The following is a 26,190-nucleotide window of genomic DNA, read 5'->3' as shown; positions in this document are numbered from 1 at the left end:
CCGTCTACAATGGCGAGACCCTGGCTTCGATCTGTACATAATTATTTGGGAGGCGGGAACCATTTATTGGATAACCAACACCTCTGCCATAGGTCACCCCAAGTTGTTCGCAGGGGCATTTAGCAGGGGTGCCAGGGTTCATCGGGTGAGGTGTGTTCAGGATGCGTCTGCCCATCAGCTGCGTGGGGTGCCAGATCGGGAGAGGCTGATATGGGGAGACATCGCCTTGTGCCGCGGTGGGAGGGATATGTTTATATGTCCGTCACTCCTACAAAGAAAAAAGGCTCTCCACATAGCATCCTAAAAGATGACATAGGTCCTGAGGGAAATTATTTTCCTTATGGCTTCCTGTGTGGGATTATAATGTAAAACATCTTAACCCTTAAATGCATACTGTTGCAAAACTGCAACATACCGTTCAAACCACCTTTAACTCTTTGGTGTATACTTAATGCATGCCGTTTTAGAATTATCAAGTTCACGATAATATATTTTATCGAGTGGCATCACCTTTTTTTTCTTTTGCGAATGTCAAATGTCACTTTTTCTTTAACAAAGTGAAGATTCTCGAAAATTGGTTGGAGGTTAGAATTACAGTTTTGTTTTGCTGTTATTATTTTGATTTTCTTAGGTAAGTAGATACAATAATACAATACTTATATGTAATAACTCGTATTTTTCCGGTACACTTATTAGTATTGAGAAATTTTTATAGGTTTTTTTTTCATACTTTAATTGTTCATATTAATTTTTATTAAATATATGGTGTTGTAAACCTGCAACAATTTTGTTTTAATCAAATATTATTAATCAAAAAAATTAAATTCTTTATATTTCCTTGCATATGCATGTAAATATCTACAAAATATTTTTTTTCCAGAAAAATAAATAAATCATGCATTTAAGGGTTAAATCGGTGAAGATTTGAGTCAATTCTTAGGTCAGAGCACTATCTTAAGAAAAATAAGATTTTTTACTAGATTTCGGTTTACGTGAAGTTATACTAAAGAAAAAAAACTAGAAAACGCTGATTATATATGAGTGGTTTCTTACCGGCACATCTAGACTTTTGTTGTACACGTCTAAAAGTTAGGTTAAGTCCATAACCACACCCAGAGAATTATACTTGAACTCTGATTCATAAGTTCAGGTGGTTTCTTCGGAATTCAGCCAATAACTTGATTGCGAATAATTAAACATTGAAAACAGAGCGTAATATATTGTCACCTTTAAATATTCCGACTGGTATATCTGCAGCGCCTTCATGCATGAATGTAACACAATAGCAGCACCTAATTATATATTCGATCAATTTACAACCGTGACAATTAATGTTTCTCGATATTTGGATAATAAGCAATGATAATATCGTTTGGAAGAGGTTAAACGTCACGCGACGTCCGGAAAACCATTTTAGTTCTCTTTTTTTCTTGGTTTCATATATGTAATTCTGAAAGCTTATTTTATTGGTATCACCGCGAATATTGAATCAAACACAGCACTCACACAGATGCATAGCTTATATATATCCTGGAGAGGATTTTCTAAAATCAATTGGAAACTAAAATGAAAATAATAGTAGATATTAAATTGAGTCCAAGGAAACCAATATGACAGATAGACAGTAAGTAGATAAATGGTTTTTATTGCTTCCAATTTAAGGCTTTTCTTGCAGCGTTGATTTTTGCTAAACAATATAATTCAACAGATAACGATATTCATGACTTGACTGATTCTATCAGCTATAGTTGGATGAAAGATTAATAGACGATACGTTACACAGGATGATCAAAGACCTGGAAATCCGGAATTATCGTGGAATTTTACCGCACCGGGAATTATCATGGAAATTTCATGGAATTTAAAAATATTTTTTGAATTCCAGGAATCTTTTTATTTCTCATAATCGGAAATTTTAAGAAAATTCGACTTCGAGGAAAATTGTTGTCTGTAACTTACAGAAAACAATATGATCACAATTTCGCAATCCTTCAATAAATCTGACAACCGTCACCAATAAAATCTATTATTCAGATAAGGTTTAAGTGACTTTTTTGTACTCCATTTTTAACTGGTTTCCACGTTTTTTGCAGACAGTGCATTTCATTTCATTAGAAATACAGGGTTTTCCAATAAGAGGTTTTATTTTGATATTCAATCGTAAAAGTTCAATGGTTTCGTTGCTTGTGTGGCACGTAGTAAACGTTGTCCAGATCAATACCATCCAATTTCGGCCATAAAAAATCATTAATCCTCTCTCGATAGCGCAATCCATTCACCGTAACTGTTGCTCCAGCCTCATTTTCTAAAAAGTAAGGTCCAATGACTCCGCCGGACCATAAACTGCACCAAACAGTCACACGTTAAGAATAGAGAACTTTTCAACAATAACTCTTGGGTTGAGCCCCAGATGCGACAATTTTGCTTGTTGACGCAGCCACCGAGGTGGAAATGGGCCTCATCACTCAAGATGATTTGCATTTGATTCACTCAAGTGAATTTTAATAATTTCAATGCGTTGTTGAAGCGTGTATGGTTCCATTTTTATTAATGGCGTAGTTTTTACTTGTCGAACGTCAAAAAATGACAGCTTCAAAAGTAACATCTACCGAAATAGCGGGCTATTCAAAGTTACACCTATTATTGGAAAACCCTGTATTTCCAAATATTTGGCTGCTACTGGCTAAACTCTACTAGCCTACAGGCTCTGGTTAAACACTAGAATTACCTTAGTTTACCTAAAACACAAAGATTAACTGTCTGAAGCTGGTTGGAGTTAGTTTTTATACGCAGAGACGCATTTCTCTGAAATCAGATGACATTACAGCAGTGAATACAAAAACTAAATGTCGTTCCTACTCGATCAGCATTTGGCTCCATTAGCGCAGTTCACTCCAATCCCTGGGGAGGAAAGTTCAACCTCAGTCAAACCATTTTTTTTTTAAATTCACACACGGAGAAAATGGTAGAGTTGTCGGCTCCAGTTTCTTGGTAGCAAAGTTCAATTCTAAGTCAGAACAAAAAAAAAATAATAATAAAGTTTTTTACGTGGTAGTTTTTTTATTACCTGTGAGGAATATACAACCTGCACGAAAGGCTATCTTTCTAAAGCATTATATTTAATAGTCAAATTGATTTGATTCTCGTAATGGAATTGAATTGAACTTTTTTTGGGTGCCCAGCGAAAAATTAAATTAAATTCGATTTTTTGCATTTCATTCGTCTAAATCTTCTATCGTTTCAAAATCCAACAGACGATGACAGATTTATAGTTCGGTATTATGTCATTATTGGAAATATTACCGATCTATGTAGGAGTTGTATCGGCGCCTGGTCGGCCTACTTAAATACTAGGCTCCAGTGGCGGTTCTCCAAAGGTGGACAGTGGGACAGTCCCCGCCAAATATTCATGAAATTGGCATTTGAAGAAATATAATATTAAAAAAAATTATTCCGGATCATTTTCAAGCGACAGGCATCCACTTAGCGTCACGTCTTGAAGCTTACTATTCTTAAATTCTTACTAACTAGAACCTATAACTAGTGACTAGCGTCCTTTTTATGCATTTCTCAGTGCGCAAAACCTTGGGTGCAGGTCGGGGAAAATTGAATTTTTGCATAGGGATAGTTGGAGGACTACGAAGTGACATGGACTACTTTTCATCTCGGAAAAAATAAAAATAAAAATAATGTATTTATGCGTGTCCTTTGTGAATGTGATGCAATAATAGTTTTAAAAATGTCCAGTTTGTGTTTCAAATAAATAAATCCGAGATATCCCTTCAGCCATTTGGATACCAACATTCTTTGCGTTTTTTTCTCGATCGTAAGTAATACGGAATTGCAAACACCGTGGGATTGTCAATTAAATCCCTTTACACCAAATAATACTGAACTGTTTGTTTAGTTACAAGAAAGTTACATAGTTTTTCGGGCGCGAATTCGAAATTTGAATTAATTTTGTGTTTAGTAATCCGATTAGATGCATGACTCGTGCATGATCATTTTTGTTTGAAAAACTTATATTATCCGGGTAGCGAGATTTCAGTATAGCACACGTAAAAATATATCGGTCCCCACCGTCGAAGAAGTGCTCGCGCCGCCACTGCTTTCCTCTAAGGTAATATTGGCTATAAGGCGCCTAAATTTGTCACTAATAACAAGAACATTATTATCTGAGGTGCCATTATTCTTAGAATAGAATGTTAATGATGCATGATAATAGATCAGTTACGTATATATTAATAATTATGGGACAGATATGAATATTTGCTTTAATACTTGCCTATTTGGCTCTCACCCTTCAAGGATATACTTATTCATTAATATCCGGCTAGTTACAGGGTGGTCCTAAGCTGAGATTTGCCACCCAGGCGTCACGGAATCAATCCTCTTCTATCTAATCCCTCCATCGTTGCACAAGTAACTTTTTCGACTTAGATATGTTGATTATAAGTTGAGACAACCTCTAAATTATAAATGCAATTATATAAAACATTAATGTGTAGTCTAAAACTACCGCTAATTTACCTTAAGAACCGGTCAGTAGCTGAGTTGGCATCGCGTTTGGGTCCCACCCAGGCGTCGTTCGTTCAGTTCCTCGACTGGCTAAGTCCTCGATCAGAACACAAGCTATATTTTCCGCTTACTGTGGTGGTAGTAGGAGATTTTTTTTTATATTGTTAGTTTATTCTTAACCCAGGAATGTTCGTTTTTCTTAAAAAAAATAAAAATAGATATAATATGATATGTTTCCTTGTAATGTCTGCTAAGTGGTATGTTTATTCCTTATGTGTGTGTGTGTCTGTAAGTATGCGCATTGAACAGTTTAAATTATTGACATGATGCCACGTTTGAATTTGGGCAGTAAATCCGAAAAAATGTCAATGTTAGAGTTTGGACAAATATTATTTAGAGTATGAAGAGCTCGGTTAAATGGCGAATTAGATGCCGTATTTGTTTTATAATTAAGCGTGTGGAATTGCACTGTATGACGTGAACGTCTCAAAGGTATGTTGAAGTTATATAGGATTTTCCAATAAAAGGTGTTATTTCATTATGTATATAAATTATTTTTTTATTTATTTTATATACATAAACACACACTTGCCACAAACTACACATCACTTCTTATCACTTATCACTTTCTTATCACTTCTTTTATTTTATTATGTATATATATTAAAAATGACAGCTTCAAAAGTAACATCTACCGAAATAGCAGGCTATTCAAAATAACACCTCTTATTGGAAAACCCTATACTTTTTAAATGACTTAATATTATAATATAATTATATAATCTCTATCTAGGATTACCTTATTTCAACAATCTTCCTTTAAATCTAAAAATTATACAAAATATTCACAAAGCCTTAATTGAAAAATTAACACTGTGAAAATCCACATTTGTTATAATTTAAAAAAATCTGTCATCGACAAATTTTGCTATTTTCTTATTCTTATTTATTTTCTTGTTATTCAATATTTATTTGTTACTTTACTACTTTTATGACATTGATAAATAAAATAATATAACGTGAAAATAAAATAATAACATGTTTTATTTCAATGTATTCAATTTCCTTGTGATATTTTTTCATTGGCCATTTAGTGATTATTTTGTGGAAGGAATACATATTAGTTATTGCCATGTTCAGTACTGCCAGTTTTTTGTATTATTATTATATTGCGCAGAGTAGAAACCGTTTAGTAAAGCATGGAAAACATTCATTTGTTATTCACATGAACCAATTGTGTTCAAAATTATTTAACTAAACTGGAAACATAATAATTTTTGTTGCTTACAATTACCAATTGTTTTGAAAACTATAAAACTAAACTGCATAGTAAGAATAACGATTTGAGTTTACGCCTGAGAATTTTAGTGCGTCGCATTCCTTAGAAATAATTCTGCATAGAACCTATTTCCAGAACAAAGGAGAATGTAATTTAGTCCACAACATAATCGTCGGAACAGAAACAATCATTGTTTAACTAGTTAAAGTATGTATTTCAATAACAATGTAGGAGATAAATGGCTGCTTCTGAGAGCAGTGATCGGATGCTGCGTGAACTTGGACATACATAAAACACACAAACAATAATATAAAATGCTGCCCACATGATTAGTTACATAGTGTGATGATTATGGAACTGAGAAGAATTACTGTGAGGAAAATATTGTAATCTCACCCAGTCTGTACAAAATGTAGTTTCTTGTAATTAATTTGTTTGAGACTTCCTAGATTTAAATATTTACGAAAATACACTCGGCGTTGCAAAAATCGCACCTCTTCAAAAATAAGTTTCCCCGAGCTAATACATCTAACCCAAACAATATAGATATCAATTGAAAGTACATTTAAAGACCTCGTATCAGACAATAGATTCATTTCATAAACGATACAAATTTTCCAAGTACGGGATGTTAAAAAAATGTTGCGAAAACAGTAAACTACATTTTTTACTAAAAAAAACAATAAAAATAACAAACTCTAAATTGATCACAGAAAAAAGCTTATTAATATTTCAGTTGCTTGATTGTAAATAAATGAAATTTCGTTATAAATATTCAGATATCGTTTTCTCGAAACGTTAGAAATATAGATAGATACCTTTCTTTTGCATTACATGCGCGATACTAATGTATTTAAAGTAATTTACTAGTGGTCTTCTGAAAACTAGTTTACATTTGTATTTTAGCAGTAAAGATATAAAAAATATCTCCAAATTATAATATGCTCATTCGTTTTTTGGATTAGGTGTGCAGTGTGGGTTTATCTTATGATTCTTACAGATTTGTATCGTATTTAGCGGGAATTTTTTTACAACATCTTTTGGTCACAATTAAGGCGATGCACTACGTCGTGTAGTATTTTAAATTGAGCCGCTATCAATAACAACCCTTACGTAGATGGCGATAAGGTTCAAATTCCCGCTTAACACCATCCGCCTGTTTTGATTTATGCAAGAAAAAAACATGGCCAAAAAGTGCATTTTATTTTATTTTGTGGATGTTCAGGAATAAATATTTTTTTTGATCATTTTATAAATAACTTAATTTGCCACATTATACAATAAAATCATAACCGAAAATGGGTTCGTAAGTAGGAGATTTTGAACTTTAAAGCAGTTTTCATAGGCCTTTACATTATTTTTTTCTGGGCTTATAAAAAGACTTATCTAAAAAATACTCAATTATTTCAAAGGGCAAGATGTATTCTACTCGCGGTATTTAATTAAAGCATCTGAGACATTTCTAGGCGACCAAATTTTCAAACCAAAAACACATGATTTTGCATTACTACGTATGGCATCGCCTTAACCCATTTACGCCTGCCGTGCCCAAACGAGGACGCCTTCAAATCTACCCACCATTTTGTTATTAATGTGGTAAGTTTTGCTAACAGTGCATTATTGTCGAGTTGATTGATGTGTCTTACATTTTATATCAAACATTTTGGATAACACCATTTATAAAAAGTATTTTAGTGTCATAAATAAAGTGAATCTCAGAGTCGCGGTGATTACCAAATGTAAGTATTTTTTTTATATGTTTACGTTCGTAAATTCTTAATTTTTCTACATAATCTTATTGAACACTTTGTTTACTTTGGAATAAAAATTTGATAAGGTAAAATATACAATTTACTGAACTGTGAACTACTTTTTTTTGTTGATGTCCCCAAATAGGGACAGTGGGCACATAAAGAGTAAAATATTAAAGTTTTGACTGCACATAAATATGTCAAAACGGCAATTTGAAGTAAGCGATAACTATCATGGACTCCAGGAGGCCCTTGATGCTATTATGGCAGAAGAGGACTCAGATGTTGAATTTGATATCGTTGCTCTTCCCCCAGAAACAAGTATCCTCACTGATGAAGAAGAAGGCGATGAAGACAATATTGTTACCAATGACATGCCAAGAGATATTCCTGGAAATATCGAAGTTTTTGTAAACAGAAACGAAGAATATTGGGACAGTTCTGATGAAGAGCCTTTGTCAAATTCCGCTAGAAGGCAACGATGCAATGTTGGGCCCCGTTGGCGTAAATGCGAGCCTAGCTATGATCACATGCCTTTTGATGAGAATAATGTACAACAACGATGCAAAAACCTAATTACTGATCTCAAAGGTAAAAATCCTGTTTCAATTTTTGAGAAGATTTTTGATCAGGAAGTAATCGATATGATTCTTCAATATTCTGATTTGTATGCATCACAAAACAATAAACATGATATCAATATTACCGTTGGTGAGTTGAAAACATTTTTGGTCATTCTATCTCTATCTGGTTATCACACTTTGCCTCGCGAACGTCTATTTTGGTCTTTAGACGAGGACAGTAATGTACCTGTTGTTTCTAAGGCAATGACGAGAAACAGATTTTTAGATATCAAAAAGTACCTACATTTTTGTGATAATACTGTAGCTGCTGAAACATCAGATAAAATGCTCATGATGCGAACCCTTGCTGAGGTTCTCATGAAGAAATTTATGCAATGGAGAGTGTTTCACACAAATCTGTCAATAGATGAATCCATGGTGAAATATTTTGGACGTCATCCATCGAAACAATTTATTCGAGGTAAGCCTGTACGCTTCGGTTATAAAAATTGAATGCTCGCTAGTGCTGATGGCTACTGCTACAATTTTGATATTTATTGCGGCAAGTCGCAAATACCCACCAATGAGCCGTTGAGTACACGGGTTGTGAAAACCTATTGAACAAGCTAAACACAGATCCTAGAGACCATGTTGTGTTCTTCGATAATTTTTTCACTAGCTATGCATTGCTGCGGGATTTATGGGAATCTGGCTACAGGAACTGTACGTGAGGGTAGGACCAGCAAATGTCCTCTCACACCCGTCAAGGAGATGAAAAAGAAAAGTCGTGCTGACTTTGACTACCGGTTTGACACGGTCAATAAAATATTGTTTGTTCGCTGGCTGGATAACAGCGTTTGTACAATGGGAACAAACTACGATAATTTTCTTCCGAGCTCAATCGAAAAGAAGAAAACCGATGAAAATATTCCTCAAGTATTTATGAATTACAACAGAGGCATGGACGGTGTCGATCAAGCCGATCAGTCGATTTCAACGTATCGAACTTCAATACGAGGCAAGAAGTAGTGGTAGGTGTTATTTACATACATGTTCGATCTATGCATTAGCAATGCCTGGCGTCTACACATACTTAGTAACGACGTGAAGATGGACCAGCTACAATTTCACCTACCAGCCTCTGTAGTGCTCAATTTACAGTTTGATGGTTTTGGCCACTTTCCGAAGAAGTTGACAAAACAGTTGCGATGCACTATTTGCCATAGTAAGGCACGTTGGGAGTGCAAAAAATGCAAAAAAACTTTGTGTATTGAAAAACCATGCTTCGAGAAATACCATACTGAATGTGCCCAGTGTCCCCATTTGAGGACGGCACTTTTTTTATCTAGTAAATAAAAAAAATTTAAATATATTTTTTTTTATTTTTGTTAAAAAACTCTATTTCCTACTACATAAAATGCATTTATTCTTTTTTCTACGATTACTTTAGTCTTGGGCGTAAATGGGTTAATGAAAAAATATGAATTTGCTACACAGGTACAGAATCTTATGACATTTATCGAGACTTGTAAATCTCGTGTCATTAATATGTCTATAATCAAGATAAAAAACATTATCTGATAAGACGGTACCATTTACAAAAACATCATTTAGCAAAAAACAATTAAATTATTACGATAATAGAATCAGCTGAAGTATGGCGAAAATTTAGCGTCAGCTCACGATATGTTAATAATAATAACAAAAATAATTTGAAAATTCGTATAGCGCTGTTTTTGTGAAAAATCACCTCAAGGGTGCTGTAAGATGAATAATTTATTATTTTTAATAATAAACTATTGTTTATAAGACAAGTTAATATGCATATCATAAAAGATAACAAATAATAAAATAAAGTTGGTTGTTTACTGGTGAAAAAATATAATAAGCAGTAATTATTGATTGAGGTACTAGTACATATTGAATTATTTGGCGGGTTGGAAATAAGCCGACATAGCTCAGTGGTTCAGAGCACCTGACCGGACATCAGAAGGCACGGTTACAATTTCCGTCGGCTGCATTTATTTTTACTCGGGAGATATTTTCAATTTGTATTGATATTTCAGGCGACTAATTATTGCTTATAAATGTTTGAATAATTTATGTAAGTTAATTAATTAATTAATCTATTTATACACACCAGATATTATAATATAATCCTTTTTTGACCTTGAAAGCCGAAAGAGCTGTAACAATAACAAAAACCAAAAAAACTACTAAATTTGAATTTAATTAAATATAAAAGAATAATAATTAAATAGTGTTCTACTAATTAAACACAAAAACATATAATCCTTAACCACTCGCACCTTAGTAAAGAAACTAGAATGAAGAGAAGAAGTTATTTAAAACGTAAGTAACACGCCCTTAAGATCTTTTCATCATAATTTCATGGTACCTGCTTATAATGAAATTGCCAGCGTGCACAAAAAACCGCATGAACATAAAGCGTCACCTTTTCAGAAACCAGTGGACGTTATGGCATTATTTATTTTATTTAAGACCTGGTACCTGCATACCAGCAGCCTCATCCGATAAAACAAGTTAATATTATTTACAAAACCTTTCATATAAAAACAACGTTTGATATCCCGTGTTGCATTATTATTCCATCTCTGTGTAACTTGTGTTACAAAGATTATTAAATGCGTTGGTCTGCTTTAGAAAGGCTCCGTAGTTATTGCGGCGTAACAAATCTGGTTGGCTAAAGATTCACGATGAGATCTATTTATGTTTTTGTTAGGTTGTGTGTACAAGTCTTCGTAATGTCAGGTAGGTACCTTCTTATCAAACGAGGGTTCGACTGCGAGTCAGTGGTTCGTAGTGTAGGTAGGTATTATTTTTAATATAGATACTGACGAGATCATACTTTTCTTCTACGGTAATTTTATTGGTATATAGTGGAATGTGGAACCTTGTGGAATGTTATGAAGCTAAAATCATTTTAAATATTTAATGTTGTTATATTTCGCTTTTTTTTTGTTAAAACTATGTAAAAACCGATATTATATTTTAATTTTTATTGTTTCTCTGTGTTACTAATCTCCACTGTATTGTTTACTATTATATGTATAACTTCATCAGGGCGGTGTGATCTGGGTATATATAAATTTAATATAAATAATTATATTTAATATAAATTTAAGTTACTTTAAAAGAGTTACTGTAGAGATGCAATACAAGAAACTAAAGCATGAAATATGTAAAAGTTTTAAAATAACACAAAAAATAAGGTAAATACTAGTTTTTAAAGAAGACATCTTAAAAATTGAATTAGCAGACAAAGCATTACAAACAATAAAATATATCCGCTGTTTTGTATGTATGTGAAATAATAAAAAATAATCTCTCTATGTTACAGATAGCTTTGCTAAAACTTATAAGAAAAAATATCTAGTTCAGTGTTTTTTAGCCAAGATTTGATGTACTTTTTAAAAAATTGAAGGTTTACACACGTGTCCCTTTTAAAGGTTGTACATAAAGAATTATACATTTTTGGAGCAATAAAACTAATATATATCCTGTTTTTTTTTCTTTTTTGTGTGGTTTGTTTTATTTCGTATACACAGTGTAAGTACACTCGTACTCAAATTTTAAAAAAATGTTATGCTACAAAATCTACGGCAAATTTAATGTAGATTCACCAGTTTCCCGCTTGTACTGCGAGTTTCCCGACACCGTGTATATTATTTTAAACCGTAAATTGATGGTTTTCCACAAGAATATATTTATATATTTTTATTTGTCGTAACTTTATATACTGTGAATAAACGCCTCGTACATATTTTTAAAATATAATATCAGAAAGTTAAAGATTCATAATATTCTGCATTTAATTAGAATCGTCCCCAAGTACTCATTAATGCAAACACTTGAATCATAAAACGTATTTGACACCCCCTTAAATTAAAAATAATATTATATTATATATTAAATAGGTACACATTCTGTTGTGTTCGTACTCGTCTTGGAAGGAGTTAATAAATAAGTGGTTCTTTTAGATTAATCAGGGATTTATTAATACTCCGCGTATTATAAAGGTGACTCGATAGTCGACCTAACTAGTATCTGGCTAATTGGAATCTGAAACAGTAAGTTTCTCTGAGATCCTTCCCACTGGCCCTGGCGACTACTGGCCACTGGCTCCATCTTGCGGACTTCCACGCAAGCTCTATGCACTGCCATCTGTGCGTGCATCTATGAAGCTCTTACTTCCCAACACATTCATTATGTTATAAGGCTTTATATATATTGTAAAATTTTTCTGTCATTTTAATATTTGTGAGTTTAATTTTCAAATGTGTTTGTTTGTAGAATTGAGACAAGCGATAAAGTACATAAAATAATACATTACATATTTAAAAAAAACTATTTTAATTGCCATTTTCAAAATTGAAACTGATTTGTCGATAATTCAGACTATCCGTGATCTTTTACGGTCTGCGCTAGGGTAAGTCAAGCTAAACTGCAGACAAGAACAAAATGCCAGGAGCACTGGGGCTCTATTCCTGAATCGAGGGCGCTCGTAATCGCCGTCGAAAGTACGTACGTTGGTCGTCGTTGCTATTCCCGAAATTGGTCGAAGGTACATACTTCGACGCCAAACGTCAAAAGTCATTCCACACAACAACTACTGGGTATAACCAGTAGAAACAGGGCAGCGAGTGGTAGGTTGTTGGCGTTTCTATGGAATTGGCTGTCAAAATCTAGTCTAGCTGTCAATTTATGTTTTACCGCGCGAACGTTCGGACCCGCAAAGAGGTTTATAAAGTTATGCAAATGTAAAAGTGGGTGAAAATTTCCCACTTACTAAGTCTTTATCTGAGCTTACAAGCTCAATTAAGAGTTGCTTTTGGCAATGTCCCGCAGCCATTTCTGTTTTGAATAACGAATAACTGTCGTCTGTTTGGCAGTCACACCATAGAAATCCCAAAAACATCAGGAACATAGACAATATTCACAGGGGTGCTAATATAATCATCTCTTCTACCAACTTCGACCGTTCGACGCTCAAGAATACGTAAAATTGAAACATTCGAAAAAGTTAGTCGCGACGACTAGTAGTTTTTCACTCGAAGACGGCGCATACGAAAACGATTGATCGTTTAACTCCAGAATCGCAGGCCAGAAATTTGATTGGGTATTTCCATGAGGTTATTATTATAATAAACATTTATTGCTCAGTGACAGTAGTTGTTAAAAATCACATGACTACGAAGCCATTTTATATTTTAAAAATACATCTATTATTTTTTTACTTTTCCCGCTAATTTTCATGGGTCTGTGGTAGTAATTAAATACAATAATATGCAGCTTGTATGATTGTTTGTGTGCCTATTCCAAATCATAAACATCCATTTCAATAAACTTAAGCATGAAATCTCTATTGTTAGAAAACTGAAATGTGATACATCATAGTTCGAGACAGGAATACAGTGCTCAGTACGCTTGTTAACATGAAACGCATAGTATGATTTGCATAATATGTTACAGCTTCCCGTATTCAATCTCCATTACGCGTAGTTTGACGTCTTCATAACTAAGATAAATAATGACGCGTCATCTAGGAGTTCTACATGACCGTATCGAATTCTGATCGAATAGATATTCTATAGAACGTGGATTTATTACTAGCAGTATTATTTAAAAATACTAATTTCGGTTGTGATGTATGTTCTGTCTGTAACAATGTTCAATGAACTCAAGATAGAATACGGATTTGATATTAATTTCAAAATTTTAACTGTTTGTTTGAAAATTTTTTTACAATGGGTGAGTTTTCGTCGTCTGCGCTAGTTTAATCATAAAAGCGGTTGAATATTATCATTTTTAAATGGGAAAAAATAAACTTGCTTAAAGATATCCCGTCTTACGTCTCACTTATTAGATTCTTACTCGCCGGTTCAGCGTTCGCATAGTTAAGCCAGTTTCGAGCCCGGTAGGGCCGTTTTAACCTCAGGTAGGTTGTTCTAATAAGTCAAGTTTTTCACTATACCGAACTTTCTTTCTAGAAATTATTATATTTGTTAATATATTATTAATTAATTATTTGTCTTTCTTATTGTTTGAGGTTTATGGTTTTCCTCTACAATTTTTACTCAGTACCTACTACTGAGTGGTTTGCAAGACTTATCATTGCCATCTTCCCATCTCTCCTCAGAGAGGGGTTGCGCATTCAGTCACAACTGCACTAGAATAGGTTTATCCAAGATAATGAGAATAATTTTAAGCTCAAAATTTCAACTGAATACATTAATTATGTCAGTTTAATGAATCACTTTGTTATGCATGAACAAAGACAAAACAAAATTGCTTACAAACTCTGATCCAGTAACTATAAAAATTGACAACCAACCACTCGAATATGTGTCAGAGTACATCTATCTTGGACAATTAATATCACACAAAGATCAAACCACTAAAGAAATCGAGCGAAGAGTAGCAAATGGATGGAAGAAATACTGGTCTTTGAAAGAAGTCTTGAAATCCAAGGAACTAAGTATGCAAATAAAAAGGAAAGTCTTCAACACGTGTATAATTCCAGTCATCACCTATGGATGCGAAACTTGGGCACTCACCAAACGCCACAGAGAAAAGTTGGAACGCTGCCAGAGAGCCATGGAGAGAAGTTTGACAGGAATAAGAAAACAGGACAGAGTGAGATGTAGCAAAATAAGGGAGATAACTAATGTTGCCGATATAGTTACCCAAATAGACCACCAAAAATGGAGATGGACAGGTCATATGATCCGAGACCCACAAGAGAAATGGTGTAAAAATGTCACTGACTGGTATCCCAGAGATGGCAAGAGAAGTAGAGGACGTGAACACATGATATGGGAAGACGACCTAAAACTCACGGCTGGACATCAATGGAGAAGAGTAGCGCGTGACAGGTCCCAATGGAAATTGTTAGAGGAGGCCTATGCCAAGAGGCAAACTGAGCTTCGGGATATATTATAACAAACAAAATATTTCTAATATTAATGTACCTAACAGAAGTTCAGAATAAAAGGCTTATTATTATTATTATATTATTTAATGAATCACTTGCATCTAATCACACTGTCTGACAGAAGAATTATGTCAGACCTGATTGTGTTACACAGAGCCATTAACAACTTAATTGACAGTCCTGCCATCGTTGCCACTTTTAAATTCCATGACTAGGAACACAAAACAAAATGTAACATACATAACCACAATCGATTATCAGACACACTCACTAACCAATAGGATGCAAGATCTGTGCAACAAGTTTGGGGGCACCACTTATATATTTATTGACTCCATTTATAGAATCAAGCGTAATCTATGAGTATACCAGCACTTGGTTGAATCCTACAAAATATAGTAGCGTTGGTAATGTAGTTTTAGTGATGTGTTATATAGTATTTGTCTAGTTTCTATATTATTATTTTTTTTAAAGAAAGACAAACATTCCAAGGTTACGAATAACCTGACAATATTTGAAAATCTCCTACTACCACCACAGTAAGCGGAAAATATTGCTTGTGTTGTGATTGAGGACTTAGCCAGTTGAGGAATTGAACGTGCGACGCCTGGGTGGAACCCAAACGCGATGTCAACTCAGCCACCGACCGGTCAATGTTGCTACTAATGTTATTGTTATACAATGTTACTATTTTATGTTATTGTTACATGTTTTACTAATATTCAGTTTAACTTTGTGTATAAGACACACCGAACCCCAGATTCCTACCCACCCCCTCATACCTTATTCTTCCCAGATCTTCCTCTTCTCCATTTCCTTCAAAAAAACCTCCACAGCACCCCCTAAGATGCCTCCTTTGTGGGAGCTAATCTAAAATATATATATATATATATGTAAAACATCTGGTCTTAGATAAGCCATACGCCACAAGAAACTTTTGAGTTTACATTGCGTTTTATAAAACTCGTAAGTTTTCATAAACGGTAAGGCTCTCTGGCGATATAACAGGGGAGGCTTGAGTCAATTTCTTAGAGCGACCGGTTAGGTAGTGGTCGCAAGCGGACGATATCTCCGGTTACTGGCGTAGTTGACAAATGCGTCTGGTTTCGATCCAGGCGTCGTGTGTTCAACTGCTCTCATTGCTAAGTCCTCCGTCATTACACAAGCAACATCTTCTGCTTTGATGGTAGTAGGAGGAAATAGAATATGTTTAGCTTATTCGTAACCCGGAAACATTTGTATTTCTTTTAAATAAAAAGAAAAAAATCAAATAATGGACCGCTCAGTGGCTGAGTTGACATAGTGTTTGGGTCCCACCCAGGCGAAGTGTGTTCAATTCCTCGGCTGGCTAAGTCCTCCATCACAACTTACTGTGGTGGTAGTAGGAGATTTCCAAATATTGTCAGGTTATCCGTAACCTGGAATGAGAAATGGAAATCAAGTTATTGCACACCTAATATTAAATCTACTCAAATGCAAAACTATTATATGTAACAAGCCATAATAAACTACGATATGGACCCTTCTGAATTGGGCTGTATTTATTATCAACCAATCATAGCAAATACATATTATAATTAAACAATTTAAAAAACACCTACTTTAAAAAATCATATATTTTATACAAAACATATAATTATAATGCAACCGAAGTAAGAATCGTGGCTCCCTTATTCCGTTAAGGTATGCTTATGCTACGTATACATCCGCGAGCCGAACTACCGAACTCAACCTCAAGTTATGGGAAAGGAACGAAGCAACCGCAAATGGCGCGAAAGCCGCTTGTAGTTGCTTCTTTCCTTTCCAGTAATTTGTGGCTCGGTTCGCGTTTCGGTTCACAAATGTGTACGTACCCTTACACAATCAATGACCATGGACCAGGATTGATGTAGCAAATGACCTTAAATATTAAATAATAATTTGTAATAATATAATCCTTTTTTTTAAATATTACTATATACTTTTTATTTAAATTGTTTCATTACGCTAGGTTTTAAGTAGAGTTAATTTAAAGTAACTCGTTCAACTTTTCACTGTAAGAAAGCATAAAAAAATACACGAACCTCATGCCTTCGGCAAAACGAATTTGTAGTTGTGCGGGTTCGCTATCCCCTGCAGAGTAGCTCCAAGTCGGTTGTTGCAAGCATGGGTGTTTTGAAGTGTAAAAATTAAATAGGTTCAGCTAAAGGCGAATTGAATATGTTTGTATGTACAAATAAATGAGACATGCTATTTGGATCGTAAAATTATTTTTGAATAGTCTGGATAATTTTCATTACCTACTAGTTCATCCCTGTTTAAGGAAACCTGACTAGACCGCACTATTCACATTTATGCACCATTGTACGTCCGATAAGTCCAGTAAAGTGATTATTACTGATGGCTTTACGGAGTTTACGATCTTCTCAGGCAAGAGAGTAGGTACCAACGACCGTTTCAAATAGAGTCTTAAAATACTATTTACTTCCCTATGAGTTTAACTTCCCATCAGTCTTCCCTATTTATATAACAGAAATATAAAGCTACAAGGAAGACAAATTGCCTCTCTTTGTGGGAACCGTTAATACTTAACCCATTTCATAATATGTTGTGGTCAAGGAGATTAGCGCCGTTGAAGGAATTCCTTTCAAACAGCACTGCATTAACCATGAAGCAGAAGAAAGGCATATTATGTGCTCGATCAGCAAAACAGTGACATTTGCTCAGGTTTTTGGCTGGAATTCCTAACGAGGCCGTATTTAGGATCAGTAGATCTGTGGTGCGGGCCATACTGGGTGGTCCGGGAGGTAAACTATAAACCCCACGAGTAGAAAAATGAGTATTGCTAATTTATTAAGAATCTCTTCAAATTATTGGTAATCCGATTAAAAACGTGATTGCAGGCCCTTAACAATTGAATTAATAGGTTTCCTGTTAAACTTTTAGTAAAATACGAACATACAAAGTTTATCAGGAAACGGCCGGCAAATATTTAATTTTATAGTTTGAAAAGATTCTTTATAAATGAGTTACTCATTTTTCTCCTAGCAGAAAAACTGTTTTTTTTAAATACAACCGGAAAAACTCGCATTTTAAAGCAATTTTATAACTAAAAATTAATTAAATTGTATGCCGTATTTAGAATTTGATGAAACGATGGTGATATTACATTGAAACTCATTTAAGGTATTCAGTACGATGATTGAAGTATTAACCTCAAAAATAAAACACAACACTTTTGGCCGTGAAAATCTGAAATTATACCTATTCCTATTTTGTTTCAGGATGCTCCCGAATCTCCAGCATCAGTAACGACCCTCCCCGGAGACTGCCGCTGCAGTACCTGGACCTGACGGACTGCAGCGGCATCGAGGACCTTGGTCTGAAAGCCATCGTTCGAGGATGTCCACAACTCGTCTACCTGTACCTGAGGAGATGCGTCCAGATCACAGGTAAATACGACTACATCTTTCATATATAATTAGATTTAAGTTTTACAATAACTAGTTATTTTGCATCATATAAAAAACCTCAACTTATTCCGTTAAGGTAACAAGCGACGTTCGTTATAATCTATGCGTTTATTATTTGATTAAAATACTCCTTTCGCAAGTTATTGTCTTATTTGCACCCGTACGTACGCAATATGAATATGAATAAATAGTTTTGTTCATAAAAAACCCAATTATTTCAAGAAAGGCATAATACAATATGGTATCGGTGATGCAATCCAATATTGTATTTATGTGCCTCTCTTGAAAGAATTGTGTTTTTATACGGACAAAATTATTTATTCATATTCATATTGCGTATGTATGGGCGCAAAAAAATAATGAATTCATTTTAATTTATTAATAAACTTAATTTTTAAAGCGCAACTTGCAAAAGGGGTATTCTAATAAAATAATTAAATTAACGCCATGTAGATTATAACATACGTTACATTTAACCTTAAGAGAAAGCTACAAGTCAAAAATGTGTATAGGTATTCTTAATATACCTTATATCGTAGGTAATAGGCATTAAAATCGCTTTACAAACGGAGTCTAGAAACGTTAGATTTCAAGCACAAAACTGGTTTTTATTTATTTTGTAAATAATTTTATAAGAAAGCAAAAAAATTAATCAATTGAAACTGTCACAGATAATCTAAGCTATAATACTGTATTTTTTTTAAGTTGTTTCCTTTATGCGTTCATACATTTCTATTGGAAAAATATTTTTTTTAGTAGTTTACATTTATATTTTTAATTGAGTAATTTCTTTTTTTATTTGTATTCTACTCAAGCGAAATGATAGGAAAACATTCAATTTATTCAAAGCATAGTTTTTGATATTCATAATGTACACCAATTCGTTATTCGTTATTAATCAAAATAGTGATTCGCCAACGTCTAAAATTACAACAACAAAAATTCCAACCGCTAATTAACGGTGTTTTGTTTCTATTGATTTTGGTAGTAGATTCTAGGTCGCTCCAGGATTTCGTGGCACGATCAAGCGAATCGAAAAAAAACGATACAAGTTGCATGCAACAGAGTGATGCAGCTAAAATTGCATAAGTTACCTTTTGCTTTTGTGACGGCGTTATTTATACAAAATTTAAATTCCGCCCGAAATAGGAGTTTGTTGTCAATTAAATTACACGGCCCCCGTAGCGTAATGACGATGCGGGTTCAATTCCTGTAGCCGCGAATATTTTATTGACTTTGCATTTTACATGTTGGCGATGCAAGTCCGCGGTTTGTCGTATTAAATTGTTATGTTCTTTCAAAATTGGCTTTATGGCTGTGGAAATAAATATTTAACAATAATCAAATTTTGTATAGGTATTTGGTACGTATGTTAAGTAGTGACGCTGAGTATGGTATTTTAACTGATTTTTTTCAATTTTTTTTTCAAAATTTCACTAACAAAGGTATATTTATTTTATTTTAAAGTTGACTAATACATTTTCCATGACTATTTAAAATGGGCCATTTTCGATTTGCCGCCGAAAAAATATAATTAACTAACTATCCATCACGCCGATTCCCCGCAGGGGCAGGCAAAGAGGACGGACCGCCAAACAACTCGCTCTTGACACACACTTCTTGCCTCATTCACATTCATACATACTCTTCCATTATTCTGACTCTTGACATGGCCCGACTCGAGTATCTGATTCACTTGATCGTGCCTTCCTCGGGCGTCCACGACTTCTGCTACCGTTCGTTTTCAATCGTGTTTGATGAAAATAATTTCTCTCAGTGCCTGCGTCATCTTTTGGGATGCGTAGAAATGAAGGAATCAACATGGGTCTTACTGTAGGAGGGAGGAAACACAGAAGCCGGCAAATCGTTCCACAGCAGAGTTGTTGTGACTCAGAACGAGTCGTAGAAACGACCAGTTCTCGTGTGACAAATGTAAACCCTGTACAAATAATGGGCGCGCGTTTTGGCGTGTTTCCCGACTACGCACCAGTGCCAAAGGAAAGATTGCATTCCATGTATATGGCGGATAATCCTATCCGAATATGGTGGCGTTGACGTCACGCCTGGCAAAGTTGGCGACAGTCAGCCAGTGGCGTTTTCTAAGTCATAATGACGTTGTAGCCAGTTGGTACCGTTTCGCAATCGTTTTAAGAATCAATACTTACGAATGAAAATATTTAAATCACAATTTTTTATTACAATGATCAGAATCAGAAAAATAAACTTTAAATCTTCCACATTTTTAATGGTATTCATAGTTTGTAAAAATACCTCATTCTGGAGCACATACGTTATGTATTATATGCATAACTAGCTCTAGTTATGCGTACAAGTGATATTGCACATTTTTATAGCGATGGTATGAAGTTGATCTTCAAGTTATTAAATTAAATTCATATCTCAAGGCCCCACAGCCGTTATGATATTGGATGTTTAAGCAGTTATGATATTGGATGTTTTTTACTTTTGTTTCAGATGACGGCCTGAAATTCGTCCCATCGTTCTGCTCTGGACTGCGAGAACTATCTGTCTCCGACTGTTCCAACATCACGGACTTTGGTCTTTACGAGCTCTCCAAGCTGGGGGCAACTCTTCGCTATCTCTCCGTGGCCAAGTGCGACCAAATCAGCGACGCTGGACTGAAAGTCATAGCAAGAAGGTGTTACAAACTGAGATACCTCAATGCCAGGGGTTGTGAAGCTGTCAGCGATGACGCCATTACTGTTTTAGCCAGGTTTTGTCCAAGACTCAGGGCTTTGGATATAGGAAAGTGTGATGTTAGCGATGCGGGTCTTCGGGCATTGGCTGAGAGCTGCCCTAACTTGAAAAAGCTCAGTCTGAGAAACTGTGACCTGGTGACAGATAGAGGGGTGCAGTGCGTGGCGTATTACTGCAGGGGTCTGCAACAACTTAATATTCAGGACTGCCAGATTTCCTTGGAAGGATATAGGGCAGTGAAGAAGTATTGTAAGAGATGTGTTATTGAGCACACTAACCCTGGCTTTTATTGATGCTCGCGTGTTGCAATTCTGAAAATATTTATAAAATCGACCACAGGAGAAAACAAACATCTCCCAATCATCCATTTATTATATCTCTTTTCTGCCCCAATTTTTTTTACTCTCAGCTTCCTTAATATTACCAGAAATGTGTGATACCCGAATGGCGATAAACGGACTGTACATAAAAATAGAAGTAAATTCGATCTGGTGGAAATCATTGGGAAAACGAGGAGAGATGGAGGAACAGCATCATTCCTTATGATGCTGTTGGTTTCTTAAAAAACCCCTCGTGTTGATAAATTAAAATTGCACGGAGAAAACTAACTGATATTAAATACTATTAATTTATTAATAATCTGGTCAAATTATTAGTTTTACTGTTAAAAACGGGACTGCAGGCCTTAAAGTTCAACCGAACAAAGTATCAGTTAAAGGCGAATGTTATGATGACGGCGGAACACATGTCCATACAAATATTGATATTGTCGCATTCCGTCATGATATTTATTTGGAAAAGAACACGTGTTCGCGATATATTCTTAATGACTGATATTTTATCAAAAAATTGGCATGCTATCACTTTTTTAGCAGGGGCGTTTTTCTCCGTGTGTAAAGTAATTTTTTTTTTAAATGGATTTTGGATGTAAGGACAATTATTTATCTTTCTTTGGCTGAAATGAGTCAAACATTTTCCAATATCGAAATTATTTATCGAACAGATTATCAGTTACATGGGCTTCTCATTGACCCCAGGGTCCAGGAGTCGAGAGGTCTTTGATTTAAATTGGTGACCCCAGCAGTCTTACATTTAGGTATATATCACACTTCTAGTGAAGAGTAAAATGGTCCCAAAATTCTGTATCTTTTACTTAGATAAATGTGAATAGTGTGTATAAAACGTATTACAACTTAATTATTTATTATTAATTTGTATATATATTATCTCTGACCAAATCAGCAAAAATGATTATTGGAGACAAAGTCTTAACTATATTTAATAAAAATGTATTCAATTAAATAATCCAATGTAAATAAATAACATATTATTAACTCTTGATAATATATTAAACATTTTTTCTTCAAATTTTGCAGCTGTTTATTAAAATTAATACTAATTGACTAAACATAATTTTTACTAATATCTGTTCTTTTAAAGAGTATATTTGTATAATTAATTGATTAAAATTTTGAATGGCTTTAGAAACTTATTTATTTATTATTTTTAAATTGTTGTTTTTGTTAAACTTGTTTAAAATGTTTATAAACCAACCTATTTATATTCTTCGAAAAATATTGTACCTAGAATGTTTAAAAATGTGTTTGTAAAAATAAAGAGTAAAATGTGATTTGCCATTTAATTCTAAGGTAGGATGTAAATATTTCACGAAATTCAAATAAATTTTATAATTTAAAAAAATACATTACCTTTTTTATTATCACTTACCCCGTTCCCCCACGGTAACCACAATACAATTTTTATTTTATTTTTTATGCCCTTTTCTAGGCTTTTACGTAAGACATGTTATTTATTAATTATGATTTTATATTTTGCATGATTTATGCCTGTGACACACCACGCTATTTCAGCATATCGCTCGCTATACATTCCCATTGGTAGTGTTATGTCGAGCGATATGCTGAAATCGGACAAGCCATGATGCGTATAGAGTAATGTGTCGCCTACCTTACTGCATCATACAAAGATAACAAGTGTTTTAAATGTTTAGATAACAATAAAAAACTTTTAAAATGCAACATGTTACATCACATGGTGGGCACAAAATTTTATTTAAGTCTATATAAGATAAAAGAAAAGAGAGAAAAATAAGTACCTCCACGGAGAAAATTGGGTATTGCTGATTTATTAAAATCCTGTTAAAAAGGTGACAGCGGGCCATTTCCTAATTAACTATTAGTGCTTTCATACTCCTATCGGAAAACGTGTTCATGCATCTGATGCGAAATGCGAAAATATTAGCATTTTTATGAACACCGTATGTTCCGACGTCGCCGTAACAACGTGTTTTACTGATAGTTTATTAGGAAATCTTTCAATTCATTCGTTAAAGGCCTGCAGTCCCTTTTTTTAACAGGAATACGATAATTTGAAGAGATTTTTCAAATATCGATATTTTCGTGCTAATTTTTCTAACGTGTCTTATTTGAAAACGAAAAAGAGAAAATATATTAGAATGACGACGTCACGTACGATCTCCCGCTGGGACTAGTATATTTTGCTATGTCTTGGTTCTCCTCAAAAGTTGAGTTCTTTATCGTAGAATTGATTCTTCAAGCCTTTCCAAAAAAAAGTTCCCCAATTACTGTTACCGTGTACAATCTCTAAATAGTATAAAATAAAGTCGCTATTAGCGTCAGTTTGTGCGCTTAGTTCTTCTAAACTACGCAACGGATTTTGATAGGGTTTTCAATATCATTTAAAGAATTTCTTTCGAAAGGTTTATATTTATAATACATGTATATTATACTTATTGATTGATTTTCATTTATATTATTAATGATTCTACTTCAGACGAAAAATTCATAGAACCTGTACAAAATTTCAGTCCGTTCGGGTTCATACAGCCAGAGAAAATGGCATCCAAAGTTCGAACCCAAGTCGTGCAATTGTGTCCGTAAGACAGAATTTCTTTTCAAAGATTCATTTTTCGGGGATATTGTTACAGATTCAACTTCAGACGGTAATTCATAGAACCTGTGCAAAATTTCAGTCCGTTCGGGATCATACAGCCAGAGAAAATGGCATCCAAAGTTCGAACCCAAGTCTTTCAATTGTGCCGGTTAGAAAGATCTTTATTTCAAAAATTCTGATTTTCATTTATATGGTTAATGATTCTACTTCAGACGGTAATTCATAGAACCTGTGCAAAATTTCAGTCCGTTCGGGATCATAGAGCCTGATAAAATGGCATCCAAAGTTCGAACTCAAGTCTTGCAATTATGCCCGTTATATACTCGATATTTTGTAACCAAGTCGTTAAAAAAAATTCTGGCTAAACCTTAAGAGATACATCAAAATAATGTACTACTGCATTGTATATCTTGAAAAGGTCTACAGAAAAATACACGATGATATATTTCTATCTCTTAAGGATAACCCCCAACAACGCCGGGAACACGTCAGGTAGTGTGTTGATAAAATACTAGCTGAAGTACCCAGCGTTGCCCGACTTTATTCTGGGGTGGGAAAAGGGGTGGTTTTTCGAAGTCTCATGTAGACAGTAACCTTTCTCTTGTTTTTAAGTGGGCAAGTGAAATAAAATTTTTGATTTGCATAAAAACAAACCCACAGAAACTCTTCTTTAAATATATAATATGGATAGAAGATTGTCACTGACCAAACCGAACTAAAAATTTGATTTAATAATAAATTTGTTAATTAGGTTTTAGATTAAGTCCGTAAAAATGTAATGCCATACAGGATCTATCCAGGAGCAAAAAGGGATGTAAACAGAACTGATACATCTATACTCCATCAAACATCAAACACTGCCATAGAATATAAGTTACATCGCAAAATTGATAACAAAGAATCAAAAAGCACACATAAAACAATTGTAACACAGAATAGTGTAACTAAGCTGAACTGTTGATGAGTCAGATAAGAATGTCAGATATTTATGGAAATTTCTGCCGATCATTATGTAACCTATGAACAAAGTAAGCGCTGCAGTAAACTAAGAACTAAAAAAACTAATACTGACAATGCAGAAGGTAAAAATGACGTATTCCATAGTGTTAAATAAAGGCACTGTTTCAACAAGTCAACCTCATTTATTATCTAATCAATTCCATTTATAATAATATTACAGTAGGACGCCTCAGTCTTAAGCTGTTGTTCTCTCGAGATTGAAAATTAGAAAAAAGAATTTGATTCTGTACCATAAACAAAAGAAAAAGGTTCTTGTGGTAAAACAGGAAATTACTAAAATCACTCTATCGATAAATAAATGGTACCAACAGAGACATCTATTGACAATTAGTTACATTATTATTGAGCAATTCCTGATATCATAGCTCAAACCTTTTTTACCATAATCATAATTTATACAGACCTTTACAGATTGATAGCTTCATGGGCGACAATCAAGTCAAATTTCCTTGGAGGATATCACCCAGCAGTGGCGCACCCAGGGGCGGAGGGGGATTCTCCAAGAAGAGTATCGCATTTTATGCGTGCGTAACGCCTCCAGTGGTATTTAATTACTTCAACTGGTAGGTACTGTAGTGCTGGCCCAAGTACTGTGCACTATGAGAGTTATTGTGTAATTCATGAGCAATTTTTTTTCTCCCAATTATTACGGACTGTGCCGAAGATCAAAAATAAATCTATTTTTATGTGTATCACTATTCATTGGACTGTGCCTCACGGCAGAAAAAAATTAGGAACAGACTGCACCTTGCACGGATGATGATGATAATAATAGAAGTTTATTCCAAAATGTATGCAGGGGTATTGATTGCAATGCAATACATTCCATATTTTGAAAAATGTTATGCAAAAAATAGATAAAAATGACAATACGTACATAGAAAAGAATAGAAACTTCATTTGCAATTAGCCATTTATGGGGGTATTTGTGTTTGTATTTATGGGTCTCCAAAAGGCCATCAGGGGGAGCTCCATCCAGGCAACCATGGAAGTGAAGTTG

The 26,190-nt window shown here is 34.3% G+C and overlaps 1 protein-coding gene across 2 annotated transcripts in view; it reads left to right on the top strand.

Annotated features, from left to right (window-relative positions):
• Positions 1–22,527, top strand: part of Fbxl7 (F-box and leucine-rich repeat protein 7) — a 204,213-nt gene extending 181,686 nt beyond the window's left edge. For both annotated transcript variants that reach the window (XM_089640003.1, XM_089640004.1), the window contains exons 3-4: positions 18,330–18,497; positions 20,994–22,527. In XM_089640003.1, the coding sequence (XP_089496129.1) occupies positions 18,330–18,497; positions 20,994–21,529 (704 nt within the window). In that variant the 3' untranslated portion in view covers positions 21,530–22,527. The remainder of the gene's footprint in view (positions 1–18,329; positions 18,498–20,993) is intronic.
• Positions 22,528–26,190: the final 3,663 nt, after the last annotated feature.

Source organism: Hesperophylax consimilis, chromosome 15, assembly GCF_061612785.1.
Source record: "Hesperophylax consimilis isolate HC1 chromosome 15, BYU_Hcon_1.0, whole genome shotgun sequence".
Classification (NCBI taxonomy): domain Eukaryota; kingdom Metazoa; phylum Arthropoda; class Insecta; order Trichoptera; family Limnephilidae; genus Hesperophylax; species Hesperophylax consimilis.
Note: the sequence above shows the minus strand (reverse complement) of the source record. Positions and strands in the feature narration are given on the sequence as shown.